Raw genomic sequence first — 21,077 nt, forward strand, 5'->3', positions numbered from 1 at the left:
AAAAAAATACGAGGTGTGGGGGGGGGTCTATCCTCCCCCCGATCACTTTCAATCTAAAAAAAGGGCACTAGAACTTCAGATTCCAGTTTAATGATTCCCCTCCGAAGTTTATACGACCACCCTTTCTATAAAGACTTTATATGCCCCCAGGGCATAGATTACGACCCATGCCCTGAAGGATGGGGGGGCATTATCCTTAAAAATATAATTTCCGGATCTTTTAAACACGCTGAACAAAATGACTATCTCAAAATTTTGATTGGATGTGTTTGAGGAAATTTTGGGTGTGGGAGGGGGGTTAGTTGCCCTTTAGTAACTTTCGACTATTAAAGGGGGCACTAGTCCCTGCAATTTCCAATCGACTGAGCATTTTTCGAAGTTTCTGTGACAACAAATGGTCATCTCAAAATTTCTATCAGATGCATTTCAGGAAAATACGAGGTGTGTGTGTGCGTGGGGTGTATCCGCCCTCCGACCACTTTGAATCTTCAAAAGGGTCCTATAACTTCTGATTACCAATTCAATTTACCCCTCCAAAGTTTAAACGACCAATCTTTATATTTATATTGCTATATCGTTCCTTTCATAGAGATCACAAGTTGTAAAATACAAAAATACCTTCTCTAACCCCCTCCCTAGGTACTGTGGAATACCTCAAGGAACCTTATTGGGACCACTATTATTTCTTGTGATGATTAACGAAATTGGTAAGGAATTCCCCCAAAGATGGAAATATGTAGATGACTTGTCGATCCTTGAAGTATGTCATAGGAATATTAAAAGTGACCCCGTTGAAATCCTAACCCAATGTTCGGATGAATCTAAGAATCTAAATATGACAGTAAATCCCACTAAATCACAGATAATGACGATCAACTTCTTGAAATCTACTCCTGCTTTTTGCGACCCGATCCCACGCGAAATGCTAGTGAAACATGTTAAGCTTCTTGGTGTCACAATTTCTAATGATCTTAAGTGGGACACACATGTTCCCAACACTGTTAAACAAGCAAATGTTTCACTATCCATTTTTAAGCTGCTAAACAAATTTAATTGTCCTAAGATACATTCCCTCCGTGTTTACTTATCCTTTATCAGGCCGTTATTGGAATATGCATGTCCGGTCTGGCATTCGCAACTTTCAAATGAACTTAGTGACAAACTCAAGTCGGTCCAAAAGCGTTCGCTCAGGATCATTTACAAAGAAGGCGAAATTCCATACTCCTTCCTCCTTAAAGCTGCACGCATTACCACCTTAAAAGAAAGGAGGAAAAAAATTCGCCTGCTTTTCGCTAAATCAGTCATTTCCAATCCCCGTACTGAGGACTTACTCCCTGATTTTCACAATCCTATTAGACTCCGACTCCCCCGGTCAGCCTCCTTAGCAATCCCAACTTACTCTCCGATTCATGCTGTTACAGAGAGGTTTCGTAAAAGTTTTATACCCTTTATTCTGGAACACCTTAATAATAATTTGTGATTATGTACTTGCCAAATTCCCCTTTTCCTCTATTGCCGTTTTTTATTATTTTTTTTTATTTACTGCAATGTTTTTGTAATTTAATTGTTAAGTTTACTGATTTGCCCTTTATCTTTGATGATTTTGCTTTTTTAATTTCTTTTTAATTTTAATTGTTTGACCTAATGTACTGTTTTGATTTTTTTTTCTTAGCTTTTACTCACATATAAAGCAAATTCGGCTCTATAGAGCTTGTAATAGTCTTTTGAAAATAAATATTATCTTATCTTATATAAAAACTTTATATGTCCCTAGGGCATAACTTACAACCCTTCCCTTGAGGGCTGGGGTAGTTGTCATTCTCAAAGACATAAGTTCTGGACCTTTTAACTAAACTGAACGAAATGGCTACCTCACAATTTTGATTGGATGTGTTTGGGGAAATGGTGGGCGTCGGAGGGGTGTTAGTTGCCCTCTAGTCACTTTTGACTATTAAAAGTGGTACTAGCCCCTTCAATTTCCGATTCAATGAGCTTTTTTAGAAGTTTCTATGACAACAAATGATCATCTTAAAATTTCTATTAAATGCATTGTGGGAAAATACGAGGTAGGGGGTATCCACCCTCCGATCACTCTGATTCTTAAAAAGGGTACTAGAACTTCTCATTTCCAATCCAATGAGCCCCCTTTAAAGTTTGTATGATCACCCTTTCTACATAAACCTTAAATGCACCCAGGGCATAATTACAACCCTTGCCCTGAGGGTTGTGGAGTGGGTGGGTGTAATCCACAAAGACATAATTTCTGGACATCTCAACTTCGTTGAACAAAATGGAGATCTCAAAATATTGATTGTATGTGTTTGGGAAAATGGTGGGCGTGGAAGGGATGACTTCCCCTCTAATCACTTTCGACAACTAAAAGAGGCACTAGCCTCTTCAATTTCCAATCGAATGAGCCTTTTAAGAAGTTTTTACGACAACAAATGGTCGTCTCAAAATTTCTATCAGATAAATTTCAGGAAAATACGACGTGGGAAGGGGAATATCCACCCTTCGGTCACTCTGAATCTTAAAAAGGGCGCAACAACTTCTGATTTCCAATCCAATGAGCCCCCTCCGAAGTTTATAAAATCATCCTTTCTATATAAACTTTAAATGCCCCCAGGGCTTAACTTGCAACCCTTGCTCTGAGAGCAGTGGGGGTGGGGTGTCATCATCACAGACATAATTTCTGGACTTTTCAACTACGTTGAACAAAGTGGACTGTCTTAAAATTTTGATTGGATGGGTTTGGGGAATGGTTGGCGTGGAAGGAGGACTAGTTGCCCTCCAATCACTTTTAACTATTAAAAGAGCCACAATGTCTTTCAATTTCCAATCGAATGAATCCTTTTTTGAAGTTTCTACGACAACTCCTTCGGTACGAATTGCCCTGGTCTAAAACCAAAATAATAATAAATATATTATACAGTGTGCCCACATTGCTCTTTACTTAGGCAGCGCTATGGCGCTGCCTAGATTCAGCTATTGGTAATAAAGTTGCTAGTTTACGAACCCCTTTACTTTGAGGATTGACTGTTTGGATCACTACCAAAATTCATCCCTTTCATAAAATTTGACTATTGGATGAAAATATTGGGGTTAATCAACCTCACGAAGGTATTCGGTATATGCCTACTATATAATCAACTTGGGTGGCTAAAGTTCAACCATTCAGAGTCGATTATTTCTTCCAGATAAAGGGGCATTATACAAAAAAGGAAATGTTTCTTTTTTTTCAATTTCTTATGGAGCAAGTTTTTTCTTATTCAGCATCTGAACATGTCGTAGGATATTATGTTGAAAAACGTATGTTGTTGATCAAGAACTTAGGAAAGTGTAAATCGAATTTTAAATGAAGTGTAAACCAGGATGTTCCTATCCTTACAGAAGATAAACAAAAAGGAAATGACTGCTTCGTAGGAAGAAATGAGCAGTCACTATATGTTTACAGAAAATTACACATACTTGCCTAGTATAAAACTTCAAAACAACATTTTTATGAGATTCCCTTGTTAGAATCGAATTTTCGATTCAAATCATTTTGTCATTTTTGTCAATATCTATGTTAAAATCAGTTTCGTTTTGCAAAATAGCATTGTTTAATAATTTGGTTAAAAATGGTCGTAACATGACAATTTGGTTAAAAATCGAGTGGGTGAGAAGAGGTGTATTGCCATGCAGATGGGTTATCTAAGGTTTCTCCTTACACCTTAGTTTTTATCCAAATCAGACCCTTTTTTTATTCAAATATTTTGTATTTAGGTACTTAACGATACTGGAGATCAAGATTTATGCTATTACAATTTCCTCTGTGCTCATCCTTTTGGTAAACTGACCGATTTCAACCATGTTTTCTCCAATGTTGGATACGTTATGCTGGGAATACTTTTTTGTATTCTTGTGTTTTTCCGTGATGTTAAGCATAAGCATATGAGAGAAAAGAATAACAAGCTTGAAAAGGTAATCTTGTACTTTCCACTTGTATGTCAAAATTAAATGTTGTGTTTATGGCGCAGCTCAGTTAGGTGGTTTTCTTAAAATTAATCTTTATTTAGTATATGCAGGCCTGCTTAGTGTACAAAATTAATGTTAATTTTTTGGAGTTTTACTGGGGGATCTAATTGACCTGTTTCCCTTGTAATTTAACTCCATTCAACTCGATCCATGTTTCACTCAGTCCCGTACAATTCAACGCTCAACTAACTCAATCTGCCCTTTTCTCTCTATCCCATGTACTTCAATCTTGATTCAACCCATATAAGCGGTTAGTTAGGTTAAATGAGGTTGCGTTAAACGGGGGCTGGGTTACACGTAAATCAATTGAAGTTATATTGAATTATTCTTGAGATATATATCAAAACCTGAAACAAGCTGAAATAAAGTCATATATTAAGATTAAATTAAAATGAAAACGAACTGAAATTATGATATGATGAATGAATAAATGAAACCTAAAACGAACAGAAGTTAAAATGAATAATCACGCCAAGCTTAAAAATAACAGATGTTACAATGGAAGAATAAATGAAACTTGAAACGAATATAAATTATAATGAATAAACAATTCAAGCTTAAAATGGACAGATATTACCACAAATAAGACAAGGGTCAAAGACCACTTGAACCTATTTGAGGCCAGAGCGTCATTTGCACTTTACTGAAAACAAAATATGTTTTAAACAGTTTTGCTTTTATCATTGTAGCATTGAAAAACCAAAAGTTTCCTCAAACCTCCTGGAATTCTTTTCTCTATTTATCATTTATATTCGCCTTATATACTTGTTGCACCTTAGGGTTTCGTTTTCAAGCCGATTGGGGACATAAAATTTCTCGGCCTGTTTGTGTGAATCTATTAGTCTGTTGGTCTGGGATAATCAAAAACAATGTAGTAACGCCATTTAGTTTGATCATGCTATAATTTCAGTCTAGTGACTTCTGAATGACTCTTAAAGTCATGAAAACCTGTTGTTAAGCAATTCTCTTTATAGAGGGTGACAGGGCTACCGGAATGCCTAACATTTTGGCTCCTAATTTTTTTAGCTAAAAAAAAATTCAGGATTTTTTAGTAGTGCTGTTTATTTAGTAAAATTGTTAGCAGAGGTAGTGGGAGTCAATGGCTATTAGGAATTTAATTTGGGGGAAATCAAAAGTATTATAATAGGAACTGTGTAAAAGAAAATTTGTTTGGGCCCTTTTCCGGGCCCCATATCTGTCAAGCATTATTGTTTTTTTCCATAAGTGCAATCAACACAGAAAGTCGGTAATACGTTTCTGGACCCTCTTTCGCTGTTGCGTAATTATCCCTATATTTTTATTTTGGAGCCCATCTGGGCCCTCTAATGCTGATTTCAGCATCTTGACACAGTTCAGTCACTTCAGTAAAAAATGGATGAAATATAGCACTCCTCTCTCCCATATCTCTAACTCCGCTCTTTAAATCGTCAGCATGTTTGAGAAAATATATGAGACTTAGAGTTTCTAATTGCAAAGATGGCGACAAGTTAGGTGACAGACAATAATGAACATATCTTTAAATAAAATGATTGCTTTTAAGTGATCCACTCATCTAGTCTCGCAAAATTTGTTTAATCTTGTTCTTTTTGTCCCTGTGATAGGATTCCTTTGTTGAAAAATTTGTTTGAAAATTGCAGAGCGTTTGAATTGAATTCTAAAGAAATTAATGACTTCTTTCAAAGTTTCTAGACAATTTCTCATAACAGGCATGTTGTACGAATGCCACAGGGCTAAGTTTAAGGAGTGACTTGCACAGTGAAAATAGACTCTATGGGGAAACTGGCCGCTGCTTGATGAAAATCCGTCTTAACGTTGCCTACTGAAGTATTTTAAATTGATTCCCATTTCATCTAAGGTTTGTGTCAACCAACTAAGGTCTGCTTTCAACCAACTTTTTCGTTTTAAAAAAGTCTATAATCATTGTCTTTGTTTTGACATGATAGACGACTAATTGACTAACAGGGGCGTATACTTCTATATAAACACTGAAAAAGCTCACGCGTGATTTAAATGAAGTTTAACAATCTTAGGAGCCCAAAGTCATGACAGCACGTGGCTTACTTGGCGGCAGCTTGGTATTGTTCCCAACTGCATTTTCATAAAATGTGTGAAGGTCGTACCTACTTGTTGTGCATACATTGCTCTATATCAATTGGATTAAAACTCGTAATGAATTTGGTTAATTTTTAAGACAGTTGCGTTTTAAATTTTATTTTGTAAAATTGATAAATTATTCATTTTCTTATCCCCGACACAATAAGATTTGTGGCGTACATTATCCCCTTTTTTCATTTTTATAACAAAGAATTATTTCCAGAAATATGTCGTTTCTGAATATTTGAAATCCAACACTATCAATTCCTTTTTCATTGATTAGGATGAGACGATTTAATTACTTTCTCTGTGTTGTTTCTTAATTGTTCTACTTCTAGATTTCTTAATAAGAAAAAGTTGGAGCAGGTAAGCCGAGAGAAAGCAGGGACTTTGTACAAATACCATAATCGAAAAAAATACTTCTTAAATATAAATGGCATTGGGCTAGGGGTGGATCCAGGATTTTCTTTCGTGTGGGGCACTTAATAGGTTGTTCCAATAACTAGCGAACAAAGAAATACCAGCAATTTAAAGGGAACCTCAACAATTATACGTCGTAAGTAGGTAGTGGAAATGGTCGTAAATTTAATCTAAAATCGGGCGAGGGTTGAAGTTCTAATAAATTTATGGAAATCAAAATGATGTAAAAATATTGATGCAAAAAATAGTAAGTCATAAAAACCACTCTGCCATAAAAGAATAAAAAGCTGTTTACTCTCTGTATAAAAATATGATATTTAATATTTCTATATTATTTTTAGCCTTCACACTTTTGACCACTATAGCGAGTAATTTAACCTTTCTATTATCAAAAAAATAGTCTTGAACTATCTTTTGGAGTCATGAATCCTTTCGGAGTCATGACTATTTGCATAGGTCTAACCGTTTACCATGTCGCCTTATAATATGGCATTGGTTAGGAATTATGACGGTAATGAAGAGTAGGAAATGAGGATTAAGATACCACTCGTATTCGTCAATGCAAATATCTCGTTTAATATTTTCAGTACTGAAGATTCACTGCTTTGTCCAGAAAGATGAGAATTTGTAAAATATTTGCTCAATCTTAGATTTCAAAGTTTGAAGATCAGGTGCAGAATCTATATTTTGAGGCAGGAACACGTTTAATGAATAACATGTCATAGACGCATTGGAAAATCTATCGGTCATGTAAGAAATAATGGATTCTAGTACTGGAACATAAACAGCTCTTTTCCAATAAAGGGGGACTTTGTCTTGGTCATCTTGTGAGACAGTGGGATAATTTGATCGATAAGTTTGTTTTTTTGCTATGCTTGGAATGCAAACAGTCACGTCCATAGCTTCCATTGCTTTCTCTGCACTTTCAAATATAATCTGGAAAATCTCATCATACTTCTCCCTCTTTTTATTTAAAACCTTTAGGGGTTTGGATATTTTTTTCTGAGGGTGAAAATTAATCTAATGTTTACGTCTGAAGTAATCTGCATAGTGCAAGAGGTGTGTCAGTTATATCACTCAAACAGTAAACAGTAATAATAAAGTCGCAGGTTACAATTGCGCACTGCAAGCAATTAGCTTTTGTCAATGAACAACTGTCACGTCATGAAGACGCAATTCTAAGTGCTTCAACAATTTGAGGCATACTATTTCTGAATCTCAATATACTTTTGTGACGTTCACCCCAACAAGTTTCGCAGCAACTTTGTACATGATGACTTAAAACACTTTTAAGAACAAAATTTTGTTTTTCTGATGCACTAAAAAAAAAACTTGCAACTTCTGTAATATTACCTACAGCATTCCTGACATATTGACTTTTATTGCACTTGGAAATTGATAGGTTAAGAGCATGATATTTGCTTCCACAGAGGCTAATTCTTTTAGCACATTTTTTGGATCCCTGATACTGCCCCTCACATTTCAGAAATGTTGAAAATGCATCGAGCAAAATTAATGCCAACACAATTGTCAATGATTAATCAAATATCTTCCATTAGCTTAAGCACAAATTTGCCTAAAATTTCACCTGTAATGTTCAGTTGTACCCTTATAGTTCGCTTCTTGAAGGTCCATAAATCCAAAAAAGTCATCTACAATACTGCTGTCATAAATACAGTGCAGATAAAGACTAAGTTATAAGGTATGTGACGCATCCGTGGTTTCGTCAAATATCACACTGTAAAATTCAGCTTCGTGGATTCTTGTTTTTATAGTACTTATAGTTTCTTCAGCGGAACATTGTGTCAAGACATTTGCCATCGTTTTGCCAATATACCCCAACCCCAAATCTACCACTTTGTTAGGGAGTGGGTGCCCCCGCGCTCCTTGCCTTGATCCGCCACTACTTTGGATCTTTTTAATCCCTTTGTGTGTTCAGTGGAACTCGGATACTTACTACTGTTTTCGTTTCTTCATTTTCTTCCGTTTTTCGCAAATCTAAATGAAGAGATGTTCAAAAGAAAATGAGTAAACTATTAAAACACAATTGATGGCGTTTAAAAAAAATACAAGCTATTATTCATAGAGAATTGCATTATAAAAACCGTAATGATATGGACGAACCTATTCATTTTCAAAGAAAGTTTTACCAGATCTATTATCCAACAATTTGTGTCCAAGTTTGGTCGTTTGTTGCGTAAAAAACTAACCAGACTTGCTTACTTTTTTATCATTACCAAAGCATTACCAAATGTTTGAGAAATATCTGTTTCATTTCAGTACTATGGTATTCCTCAATTTTATGGCCTCTTTTATGCAATGGGAGTTTCCTTGATTCTTGAAGGTGTGATGAGTGCTTGTTATCATATCTGTCCCACACATGCGAATTATCAGTTTGGTAAGTATTTTGAATCTTTGTTTAATGGTGAGATATGCATATAGGGTCAGAGGGATGAATCTCCCTGGAAATACTGTGGAGAACTTTTTTTTAAGTGTTGGATTGACGAGGCTTTTTTTTTTTTTAACAGTGTCACCCAGAACAAACACCCAGTACAGTATGAGACCTTCTTCACCCAGCAAAGACATATTGTTTGAGAAGTCTCCAAACGAGATTTCAACACGCTTTTTTTTTATTTTTATTTTTTTTATGCCCTGTCGCTTGTCTCTTCCTGCAAAAACACTGCCCAAATTGTCAGTTCTCGTCGTTAACAAAGGTTGTTAACGACAACTGATAGAAAAACGGTAAACGTAAGGCAGTCATTCTAGAATTAGTTTTATTTTAAAATTGTGTAAGAAGACTTGTTGATAAACAGTTTATTATTTATCAAATCTATTGAAAAGCCTGCTTTAAATTAATCCGATACTGATTAAAAATTCTCAAGCCCTTAAATGTGAAAAAATTATGTTGTTTATTCTAGAATTAGTCTTACTTTTATACTTTGCAATAATATTTGTCGATAAGAGCTATTTTTCAAACCTTTTAAAAAGTCTATCAACGGCAATGAATATACGAAACTTTGTATTTTCCATGTCGTGGGCGCGGGTTTAATTGTTGCTGTTAGTTTTTTTTTCTAGTTGTTTTTTTTACTGGGAGTTATTGTATCCAATCAACGGTCGTATAATTTGGGACAAGTATCATTCAAGGATACATTGCAAATGTTCGTGGCCCTTTGAAAATATGAAAATTTGTATTTTCTTTGTCATTGATGCGTGTTTAATTACTATTGTTCTCTTTTCACCTGCGGTGACCGGACCAAACCAACACTCGTACAGTTTTGGCAAGGACTCATTTACAAATGGCACCCCTTAATAACAGTCAAAAGGTATCAAAAGGTACCCCTTATAACAGTCAAAAGTGATTTTAGGGCAACTAGATCCCTTCCTGTGCCGTCCCCCCTGGGGTCTATCATTGTCGAATGTAGCGTCGTGTCAAGATTTCAAGATAGTTATTTAATCAGAAAGTTTAAAGTATAAAAAAGAAGCTCTCATAAGATAATGGGAGCTTTGCCATCCCCGGTGCAAGGGTGCAAAGCTATCAGGGATTGAATATTTTATAGACATACTCTTAAACAAACCTTCGAAGAAATATAAGCATATTATACATTATAAGACTCGGATTTTACCGACATGCTAGTCAAGATATTTCCAATTTAAGCAAATGACTAATTTCAAACTAGAAAGTTTTCGAGTGAAATATATTAGAGATTTGAGAATGCTAAACATTTTTTGTGACTGTTTCTGTTAGGCCAGGCTGAAAAAACCTTACGGCATGATATTTTACCTGTCAATCATTCGTTTGCGATTTTGTCCAAGAACTGTGTCTGTTGAACTCCCTTAGCCGGTTTCCTGGACCATTCCATGTAGAGGGATTGCTTTTGACAGAGCTGGTCCTTAAGTGCTCAGTGCGGGGAATCTTCTCTTGTAATCTTCAATTTTTAATTCTTTGAAGTGGTGCCAGCATGGTTTTAGGAATAATGGCATGTACAGAGGAATGAAACAGCTGAGTGATAACATGTTCTTAGGACGAAGAATCCCACCCAGTTCTCATGCACAGGAGGATCAGACCGATCTAGTTCTGTACAACAAAAAAGTTTTAGCAAGAAGTGAATTTCCAAAGGACGAAGTTTGACAACTTTTTAATTGTTTTATAATTGAATAGAATGTTGAACAGGATGAAGTCAGGATGTTGATTCTGATTGGGTGCTTAATTACTCCTTAGTCTTGAGGACATTGAAGTTGAACATCCAGGCATCATACCGCTCTAGTATATTTAGAAGATCTGACTGTAGGTAGCTAAACAATTGTAGCTATTTGTAGCTAAACAAATATAATTTCCCGAGAACCTTCTCTCTTTTACGTGTCTTAACAAATTATGTAGACACGTAGGCACGGGGCTAATTGATGACATTTAGAAGAAAGTTGAGCATATTGCAACATTTGAATTGAACATTGAAAGCAGATGTAGTCCTGTTTGAATAGAAGAGTGTATGCCCTTCTCCTCCCTTTGTCCACTTAAAACGACGATCCCGAGGGTTGTTCGCATTGAGGTTATGGTCCTATTTTATTTGAAGAGGGCAATTTCAAACGTTAATTGCGGGTTCCTATGCTTTTTTATGACTTGGACGTGATTAGATGGTAAATAGATTCCTCCTTCCCTTTTGGCCTTGGATGCCATTATCTTCCATCCCTTTTGGCCTTGGATGTCATCAGGGAAGAACATGATGTGAGATTGAAATTCAAGATAGTTTTCAACTGAGAAAGAATAAAATGTACAAGGCTATGCTTCTGGAAGCAAAAATTTATTAAACAGCCAATTGGGAATGTATTTCGATTAAGCATCCAATATGAGTGCCTAGGGATCGAAACTTTCTTATTGTGGGAATAGTAATAATTAACAGATAACGTTAGCCTTTGAATTGAAGCTTTCCAGAAAAACTGGAGCTGACTGTAAAGAGTGAGGGTTTAACTAGGACGACAGCCTAACTCCTATTTATGAATACCTTATTTCGTTTTAAAAGCAGATACACACATGTGGCCTCTTTATCTTGAAGAATTATACTACAAAAAGGAAACTCTAGTGAAGAGATCGGAAATGCGGTATACCTTAATATTTAAAATAACCCAGAATATAGTATTTTTAAAAAGGACAGAAAATAAACTTCAAGACAAGTTCAATGAAGTTAAAAGGTAACCTTAAAATTTCGAAGAGAGGTTATTCGTAGTTTTGAGTTTGCTTCTTTTCTTCCCCAATGCCTTAAGTACGAATGCTCTATCTTGATTAATGTGACAGAATATTTTTTTTCCAAAGTCTAGATAATGAATTTGAGTTCAAATAGTTTGAAAGGCGATTCGTATATTAAAGTTAAAAACTTGCAGTTACCAACTAAATACAATTTTTTTCGTCTAAAACATTTGATAGGGTTTTCTATAATAATTTCGTTTTATTACAAAAGACTTGTTCGGTATGACTATTTCATGTATGAATGGGGCAGAAGCTGTCTCGCATAGGATAATTTATATTCATTTTACTTCCATTTGAAAAAGATCTGTTTCGTTTACTATAAACCGAAAAAATAGATACTGTATTCGAAGACTGATTGACATAAAAATTAAAAAGCGTAAGCTTTAAAGCGTAAACTAATGAGTGACGATTTTTATTAATCCCCATAACTTAAGATTTAGGTGTAGTTGTGCTTTTAAGGGAAAATATCTGTTTCACTAACTTTACTTTCACTGTAATTTTTGTCATTTTCTTTACAGACACAACTTTTATGTATGTAATTGCCATCCTTTGCATGCTCAAAATCTATCAAACAAGGCATCCTGATATTGTGGCCACAGCTCAAGCCTCTTTTGGGATTCTGGCATTTGTTGTTATTGCCGGTGTCATATCAGTCTATGAAAGCTCCATATACTTTTGGGTCATCTACACAATTTTGCATCTGATGGGATGTTTAGCTCTTAGTGCTAGTATCTATTACATGGGGAGATGGAAACTCGGTAAGTTGTGTTAGTCTTTTCTAAAGTTTTATCCAGGGGAACTGCCGAAAGCTGATCTTGGGGCTAAGTTGTCACACCTTCACTTAAAAGAAATACTTAGGATATTTTTTCCTCTTCTTGAAATAAGTTTTTCGCTTGAACCCCAGAGGACTTTTTTTTCTAATCAGTTTATAAATTCTAAAAGTTTTTGGTTTCAACTTTGAACAGTTGAGCAATGTGCAGTTCGTGACGTCACAGTTTCGTCTATAAAGAACGTATTGGCCCTGTGGTGTTTCTAATTTAAGTTCAGTTAATTTAATTTTATTATAAAGAATTCTAGATTTCTTACACTGTTGTTTCAATGAGAATCACCTCTTTATAGTTATCTAGCTGACCACCCGGCATGGCTCAGGAATCCTTACAGTGCTTTATTTTCTGGTTTTCGTATCACATCCCTAATTTTTCAATTTTCCTGGTTCCTTTACCGCCACATTCTGCCCCCGCCCCTTACCGCCTACCAAATAACTCCTTCTTACTCCTCTTAAGATTTTCGTCACACTTACAGCTGTTTTTGCTGTAAAATCAAAATATTAAAAAAACAAGTGATTCCGCCTGGATTTAAGTCAGAAACATACTGCGTGAAAGGCAGTTAACTAAGCAGATTAACTTATGAAAAGATGTCATTTAAGCTTTTTTGTCATAGGTGATTCAAGTTAAAGAATATTCAAATTAAACCACCCTCGCTACTTTTTGAATTTCTTCTGTACGCAAAACTTGAGATAGTTAAGTGTAATAATATCAGATGCCAAGACAATAAGTAATATAAAACCGCATAATATAAATAATTTGACTAATTATATAAATAATTGAAAGTTAATCTCTATGTCAATCTCTTCTTACCTTCTTATACCAGAGAGGGTCACATGTACCGAGTATAAGTCCAATTGGGAGACTCATTTAAAAATACATAAATGTCAGACCGACAGAAAGACAAATAAGGCATTTAGGGCATAGATAAATGTCATCTTAAGCTATTCCTACTGTGGAAGCAGGGCTTACTTCGCTCAAAGTCGTAAATAGTATCCTTTTCAAATATCTTTTTAATCCATGTTTTTTTTCTACTTTGCTACGTCATTTTTAGCTACTTTCAGTGTTTACTAAAAAGCCTAGTCTATGTGAAACTATCAACGAAGAATAAACCGGGAGAGATTTCAAACAATATATTGGAATGTGTTTGTGTGCGTGAGTAACGGTGGAGGTTAATCTTTACTTAAAAGTAGCTGCAGATCCGCCGTAAAAAAAAATGTTTTTCACGAAGATTACTCGAGAGTTCTCTTATTATCAAGTGATTTTTATACAACTGGGATGTACAAACTCTGTTATACAGCAAAGGTTGGGATTAGGTCTGAAAAAGTTCCCAAGCTGCCAGTAACAGAAATCGACAGAATTTCAAAAGCTGCCGACACTTCAGCTGCACAACTTGTGTTTCGACAGCTTTTCTTTGTGCAAAAAGTATTTTTATATGTAAAAATGGTATTTTGCGACAAAATCTGCCAACAAATTTGAAAACTGCCAAGTAGCATTGGTACTATGCTACCCTACTTTTTGTGCGGTGGATTTGGATTTTCGTTGATTGAAGTTAAAAATACTTTGCATGAAAACACCTTTAAGTTCAAATCATTCCTTCCATTACCCCAAAAGAATAGAACTGGGTTGCCTGAAATATCCCAAATGAAATTATTGTTTTTTCTAATTTTCTGAAAACAGAAAATTATTTTTCTGTTTTCTGTTTTAAACAGAAAAATACCGTTTAATTTATCAGAATTAACCACTTAACAAATTAATAGATATTTTAATAGAATTCAAGCTTGAGTTTTATTGTATGATAATATTACATTTTATGCTTTTTAATTAATATTGGGTTATTTTGATAATATTAAACAAGTTAAATGATCTAGCGTCAGCTCGGGATATACTAGAATCTCTAGCCAGTTTGCCTGTAGTATTATCACACTAATATCATGCTTTTATCAAAAGGAATTTTGTACATTGCCGAGTCAAAAGGTGCTTCTGTCAAAAGGTACATTGCCGAATCGTCATGCCGAAGATCATTTGATATTTTTAATCTCTCGGTTAATCAAAAACTTACAAAATTCAGAAAAGCGTTCTGATTTTTCTTTTCTTTTTTCTCTCTTTTATTTCTGTATTAAAGTTTTACTTTTTTTTGTAATTTTTTTAAGTTGAAGATTCAGTGTTTAGTCTATGTCTATACAATGATCCGTTTTTTGTGTCACTAAAATTATCCAACTTCTTATATTTCCCTTAGTATGCTTGTTTTACTAACTCTATGCTTTGTTGCTATTTCTTCATAATTTTCATGTCATTTTTAGACTTTGGAATCTTTAAGCGAATTTACCTTACGTGGTTGAATGACATACGTGCTGGATTTAGTCACTGCTTTCGACCAATGTATCCTGATCGTATGATCCTCCTAGCGATTGGTAACTTATTTAACTGGGCCTTAGCTGCTTATGGGCTACACACTCAACCCCCAGATTTTGCCTCGTACCAACTTGCTATTTTCATTACGAATTTGATGCTCTACACCCTCTTCTACATTGTCATGAAGGTAAATGAAACTAATATTAATAATAAATATGTTTGGCTGACAGTGCTATCATTAATTTTAATCATAGAATTTCATGGAAATTAAATGATAAGTTTCATTGGCAAAACGTCTGACCTTTAATTCTTTCCATTTCGAAGTTTCTACAAATTTGAAGCGAACGACCTGTAAGATTGAAGAATCAAAGTCAATAGATTAAATTGTAGTTTATTTTTTACTCTAACTTTGTTCTTATGTCCTTGTCAAGCTAGGAGTTGTGACGCGAATAAAAAGCTGTTTCATGTTTAGTGGTAAAGTAGTTTGGGATTAAACAAAGACTATAAGTAAAAAAGAATCCCTTAAATTCCCTAGACAAAAATATCAGGAAACAAACCTCTGGTGTCATGCTTACAGCAATGTAGCTCGTGAGCTACCACAGCAGAGCAATAAAATTATGGGCTTTGCATATAGCATTGGACTGAGACTAGAAACTCGTAAATGTAAAACTAATAAGTAAATGTAAAACTAAAATAATAAAGATCTTTTTTTTTCTGAAGATGGTGCATATCTACAAGAATAAGTGAAAAAAGTAGATTGTGCCTGAAATATATCTGAATCAAATAAGATTAAAGTTCCAACAAATTTTCGAAAATTTGGTCTTCCTGATATGAATTCTTGCGTTCTTACTTGTCACTAGCTACAAATCCCTACTAAATTGAACTGGGGTTCAATAACCTCTTAGGTGGATGTTTACGACGAGAATCGAGCCTTTTTCTCCATAGTGGTCCAATCAGTATATGGACCTCTGAAGTTTAACTTTAGCTTCTGAACAAGTTTGGTTGACTTCCGCCAGCCCGTCTAATAATTAGCCTGATTAGAAGATATACCCTATTGCTCCGTTTTCTAGAGGTCGCATCGTGTTTGAATAAATATGTACAATTATTATTCTAGCTCTTACTTTCCACAAAGTTTGAATGGAATCCGTCCTCCCTTCCTGATGGATGTGCTCATGACAAGTATTTAGACAATGTCACCTCTCATCAATTTCATTGAGATTGAACAACCTCTTCAGGTGGATTTCCAGATGACGGAAATTTAAGGACAGACTCTCCCTACAAAAACCATATCGATTCCAAAACGCACAACACGAAAATGTAATCTCAGTTTCCTTCAAATCTTGTCGAATTACGAAAACCTGTTCGTTAAATTTTTCGATTAAAAATGTTAGGCCCCTCCTGTTCTATTCCCTACAGAAAGAATATAGACTGTGAACCCATAAAAGTAGAAGTAGAGCACTAGAGACTAACGAGACACTTGCCCCCTCCCCTAAATTCGCGCCACTGCTTCCCACTAAATTTGATTGATATCTGACAGGCACAGATATATTATTATAGTGAAAATTACATCAGGTTTTTTTTTATAATGTCACAAAAATCTCTACAATAATTTTTTTCTTTGCAATTATTGCTTAATTTTATGCTATTGCTTAATTGCTTTAATTTGCTATTGCTTAATTTATATAGCAAAATCTTCGAAATAAACAATAGAAAGTATGTAATAACTGATTATTTTTTTTTTATCACCTTTACGCAAGGAAAATATAATTGAAAATTAACCCTTTCTGTTAATTGTCAGGTGACTCTCGAGCTGCTGTACAAGTATTTAGACTTGAATTTAGTAACTATTGTCAAGGGTCAATGCCTTAAAAGTCTCATTTCTGTATTTTTTGACGTCTTTGAAAAATGACAAATCCGCTTTAGCAGAAACAAAAAGAACTAGAAAAGGTTTTTTCTTTTAAGAGTGGGAAATAGGAATTACTGTTTTGTGAAAGTGTTAATTTTTTTCAAATTTTTGGGTAAGCTATGATAATTTTCATCTGAAAAGCTATTGAGTTTAGCCCACTAGTAAAAGATCTGAATGTTTATTTTTCTTGTCTCTATCCTGTCATTGCGGTAAGCAGCTTCGGACTTTTGTATGATGTAACAGCAATGTCCTTTTTAAGTAAGATTTTTTGGATGATTCTTGTATCTGTATGTTTTATAACCATTCTCATGAATATTAAAAAAAATCGCGTTCCCTGCTTGAGTAGTCGTTTTTTTTTGTTTTTTTTTTAAACACAAACATACAAAAGAAACCCAATAGAATTTGTGTTCAGGTGGTGTCATGTCGCCTGATCATGGTTGCAGCGATAGCTGCAACCTAGTAAAGAACTAACCACGACCCATAGTAACCAAATTTTTAAAACGCGTTAAAAAGAACTGTCTCGTGAAAAAAAAAATGCCATTTGTATTTATTCAGGAATGGTAACTTATATCTCAATTAGCCTTAAAAGTTTTTTTTTTTGTCGTAAAAAAAATTCGAAAAATAGCATGAAACCCCTTGAAAAATGGTATTGGATCGAAAGGTAAAGTCCGCCGCTGGTATCACCTTTGCCAAAAACCCTATACGGTGAACTTACAGCCGCCTCCCCCTACCATGAACAACAAGGAAGATCGCTTTTAGCATAGGTAGCGCTGATGTGTCCTTTTTTTATTGCTTCTTGTTCTTTTTGTAAGTATTAGGGATTGATTATAATCAGTGAATTCGTCATGTCATATCGTTTTGTTGATTTTGGGATCTAACGACGAGGAATCTGTTCAATCTATATTATGATGTTTTAAGTGTTCCACTATTAGCTCTAATGGTAGAAACAAAAATCGATGCATTTCCGTTGTCCTTATTTCAGATTCGTTATGGTGAAACAGTCCTTGTCCAACCCTTGATCTACATCTGTTTGTCACTGGTTTCTTGGGGGGCTTCTTTTTATTTCTTTATAATCAAGGCTGCCACATGGAGGATGTCGGCTGCTGAATCAAGACACTACAACCAAGAATGTCTAATCTTGAATTTTTACGATTATCATGATGTCTGGCATTTCCTTTCTGCGTCATCAATGTTCTTCAGTTTTATGGTAAAATTCTCATTTTTTTTTTTTTTTTTTTTTTTTTTTTTTTTTTTTTTTTTTTTTTTTTTTTTTTTTTTTTTTTTTTTTACTTGTCCGTTTGTATACTGTCTTATTTCCTTTCGTTTTGGCTACTAAACGGAAAGTTCACAGTTTAGAAAGTTAAAATTGCTGCATAATAACTAGAATCATCCTTTTCAAACCATTCTGTAGTAACCCAAGTGAATATTTCAAATTTAACTTAAAGTAAGCCCGCTATGACAAACCTGACGAAGTCCCATGGGTTGTTTATAAGGAAAAGAACTTAATATAGTTTCGTTAACCCTAAAAAAACTTTTGATATTCCCATAAAAGCAGAAAAGCACCTAGTAAAGTGCAAACTTCTGCCCATAGTAGCCAAAAATTGTAAAAAGCATTTTGAATAAAACTGTCTACTGAGAAAAAGATTCTATTTAAAGGTGATTCAGCAATAATAATGTTATATAGGATTATTATCTAATATAGTAGAAGTCTATTTTGAAAAAGAGCTTGAAGCTCTGCGAAAATTCAGGCGGATTGAAATGAAAAAGTCTACCATTGGGATCACCATCGCTGAAAGCCCTTGCCTGTAGGTTTTGAGTCCTCGAAAAACAAGGAAAAAGTTTTTTTGTATTAATTGAAAAAATTCCGAAAAAGAAGTTTTACTAAGAAAAGTAAAGGCCATATTAAACTTAAGATCGGCAGAAATAAAGTTCTATTATAATTTAAACTCAAAATGTTACTATTAAAGAAAAAATGAAACCCAAAACGAACAGAAATTGAATAAACAATCATAGCAAACAAACACACAACAGGTGCTAATAAAAATGAATACATTAGTCTTAAAACGAGTAAAACTTAACTTGAATATGCAAATCAAGCGTAAAACGAAAAAAAAAATCACTAAAAACAAGAGTTTGGCTACTGTCCCCTTCCCTAACTGTAAGAGCGTAAAGCCTATTGCGTCATTGGCGCTTTACTGAAATCGAATTATATTAGAAATATTTTCTTTTGTATTTATTGCAACATTGAAAATAAAATAAAAATTACAACGAAATAAAATCTTGAACTGATTAGCTTTCAGGAATTAATATCATTATATATAAAATGTTGAGTTTAATTGTATTAGTTCTTTCCAAGGCTGTTCAAGACATTTATAGTTTCCAGTAAAGAGCCAATGACGCAGTAGGCTTTAAACTTTTACAGTTAAGGAAGGGGAATGTAGCCGAACTCTTGTTCATAGTGATATTTGATCGTTTTAAGCTTGATTTGCATATTCAATTTCAGTTTTAATAGTTTTAAGATTTATTTATTCGTTTATTCATTTATTTTAGTACTTGTTGCACATATATTTGTTTTCTAGGTTTGTTTATTTAATTTTTGTTCGTTTTAGGTTTCATGTATTCTTTGATAGTGAAAGATTTTTTTTCGTTTTAAGCTTGATTTACACATTCAATTTAAGTTTTACTTGTTTTAAGAATTTTTGTCCATTTACATTAATGCCTGTTTTATGTTTGCTTGCTATGATTGTTTATTTAATTTCTGGTTATTTTGAGTTGGAATGATTGTAGTGTTTTATCTCTGATGATCTTAAGTTTGATCTTTTCTTTGAATTAACTTCTGTTCATTTTTAATTGCCAAAGTTTCAAGTTTTTCAAAATTCACTATTTCAAAATGATTTTTTTTTTCAACATCGAAGTTTCATTGAAGTGTCAAAACTAGTATGAAAGTAACAATATCAAAGCAACAAGGCATCGAAGTAAAGAAAGTATCAAAGTAAAAAAAAGTATCAAGGTAAAAAAAAAAGTCTCAAAGCAAATTAATTGCCAAAGCAACAATAAGCAACATGCATAGCTTACAGCCTTTGCTCCGTAAATTTGATGTTGAAATCAGTAAATCCAAATATCAAAGTAACAGCCATCAACTTCCATAACTCATAACCCTTAATCCGGGTGCTAGGGGGGTGATTTCAAACCCTGAATTATAATTATCTGTCCTTTGGACTATTTTGAACAAAATAACTATCTCAAAATTTTGACCAGGTGCCTTTGAGAAAAAGGGGTGGGGAATGGTTGCCCTTTGATCACTTTTGACTCTAAAAAAAGACAACTAAAAGTTTCAATTTCCAATCGAATGAGCCCCCTCCAAAGTTAATACGACCACCCATTCCACAGAAACCTTACATATTAACTGTAGCTAACTTGCATAATAAGGGATTTTTCAACCCCTAAGGTATAGTTCTTTGGATTTTGGACTATTTTGAACAAAATGGCTATTTAAAAATTTTGATCGGATACATTTGAGGAAAAAAGGACGTGAAGGGGGGGGGGTTGCTGTCGGATCATTTCTGACAGTTAAGAAGGGAGCTAGAACTTTCAATTCTCAATCAAATGGGCCTTCTTCGAAGTCTATACTACAACCCCTTCCATAGAAACCTTTTGTGTTAAGAATAGACAGCTTGCATAACTTACAGCCCTTGCCCTGGGGGCTGAGGGTTTGTTTTTTCAACCCTGGAGGCATAAATATTTGACCTTCGGGCTATTTTTAACATAACAGCTATCTTAAGATGCATTTGGAGAAAAGAGGGCGTGGGGGGCTAGTTGCCAATCGATCACTTTGACTCTTAAAAAGGGGCTTGAAACTTCCGATTTCCAATTGATTGAGCACGCTCAGAAGTTTATACGACCGCCACTTCCATATGAACTGCCTCTGGAAAAAAAAATTTAATGTTGAAGCTATTCAAGATTTATTGATTCATTTATATTTGCATCTGTTATCTTTATGTTTGCTATTATCTTTAATTTCAATTTCAGCTTGTTTTGAGTTTTACTTATTCTATAATGGTGGTTTCTAGCTTTTTTTAGTATAAACTATAATAGGAATTAAATTTTTGCTACTCTATAGGGCAATATGGCTCTTTACCTTTCTTTGAAGAATTTCTTGCGAAATTTCGTGCGAAATTTGAATGGAACAAACTTATATAAATGATTACCATTTACAAGC

The 21,077-nt window shown here is 34.4% G+C and overlaps 1 protein-coding gene across 1 annotated transcript in view; it reads left to right on the forward strand.

The window, feature by feature from the left end:
- Positions 1 to 21,077, forward strand: part of LOC136027718 (SID1 transmembrane family member 1-like) — a 97,279-nt gene that overhangs the window by 68,107 nt on the left and 8,095 nt on the right. Inside the window, exons 15-19 of the mRNA XM_065705172.1 lie at positions 3,766 to 3,963; positions 8,812 to 8,929; positions 12,292 to 12,531; positions 14,901 to 15,139; positions 17,841 to 18,065. Of these exons, the coding sequence (XP_065561244.1) occupies positions 3,766 to 3,963; positions 8,812 to 8,929; positions 12,292 to 12,531; positions 14,901 to 15,139; positions 17,841 to 18,065 (1,020 nt within the window). The remainder of the gene's footprint in view (positions 1 to 3,765; positions 3,964 to 8,811; positions 8,930 to 12,291; positions 12,532 to 14,900; positions 15,140 to 17,840; positions 18,066 to 21,077) is intronic.

Source organism: Artemia franciscana, chromosome 5 (assembly GCF_032884065.1).
Source record: "Artemia franciscana chromosome 5, ASM3288406v1, whole genome shotgun sequence".
NCBI classification, from domain to species: domain Eukaryota; kingdom Metazoa; phylum Arthropoda; class Branchiopoda; order Anostraca; family Artemiidae; genus Artemia; species Artemia franciscana.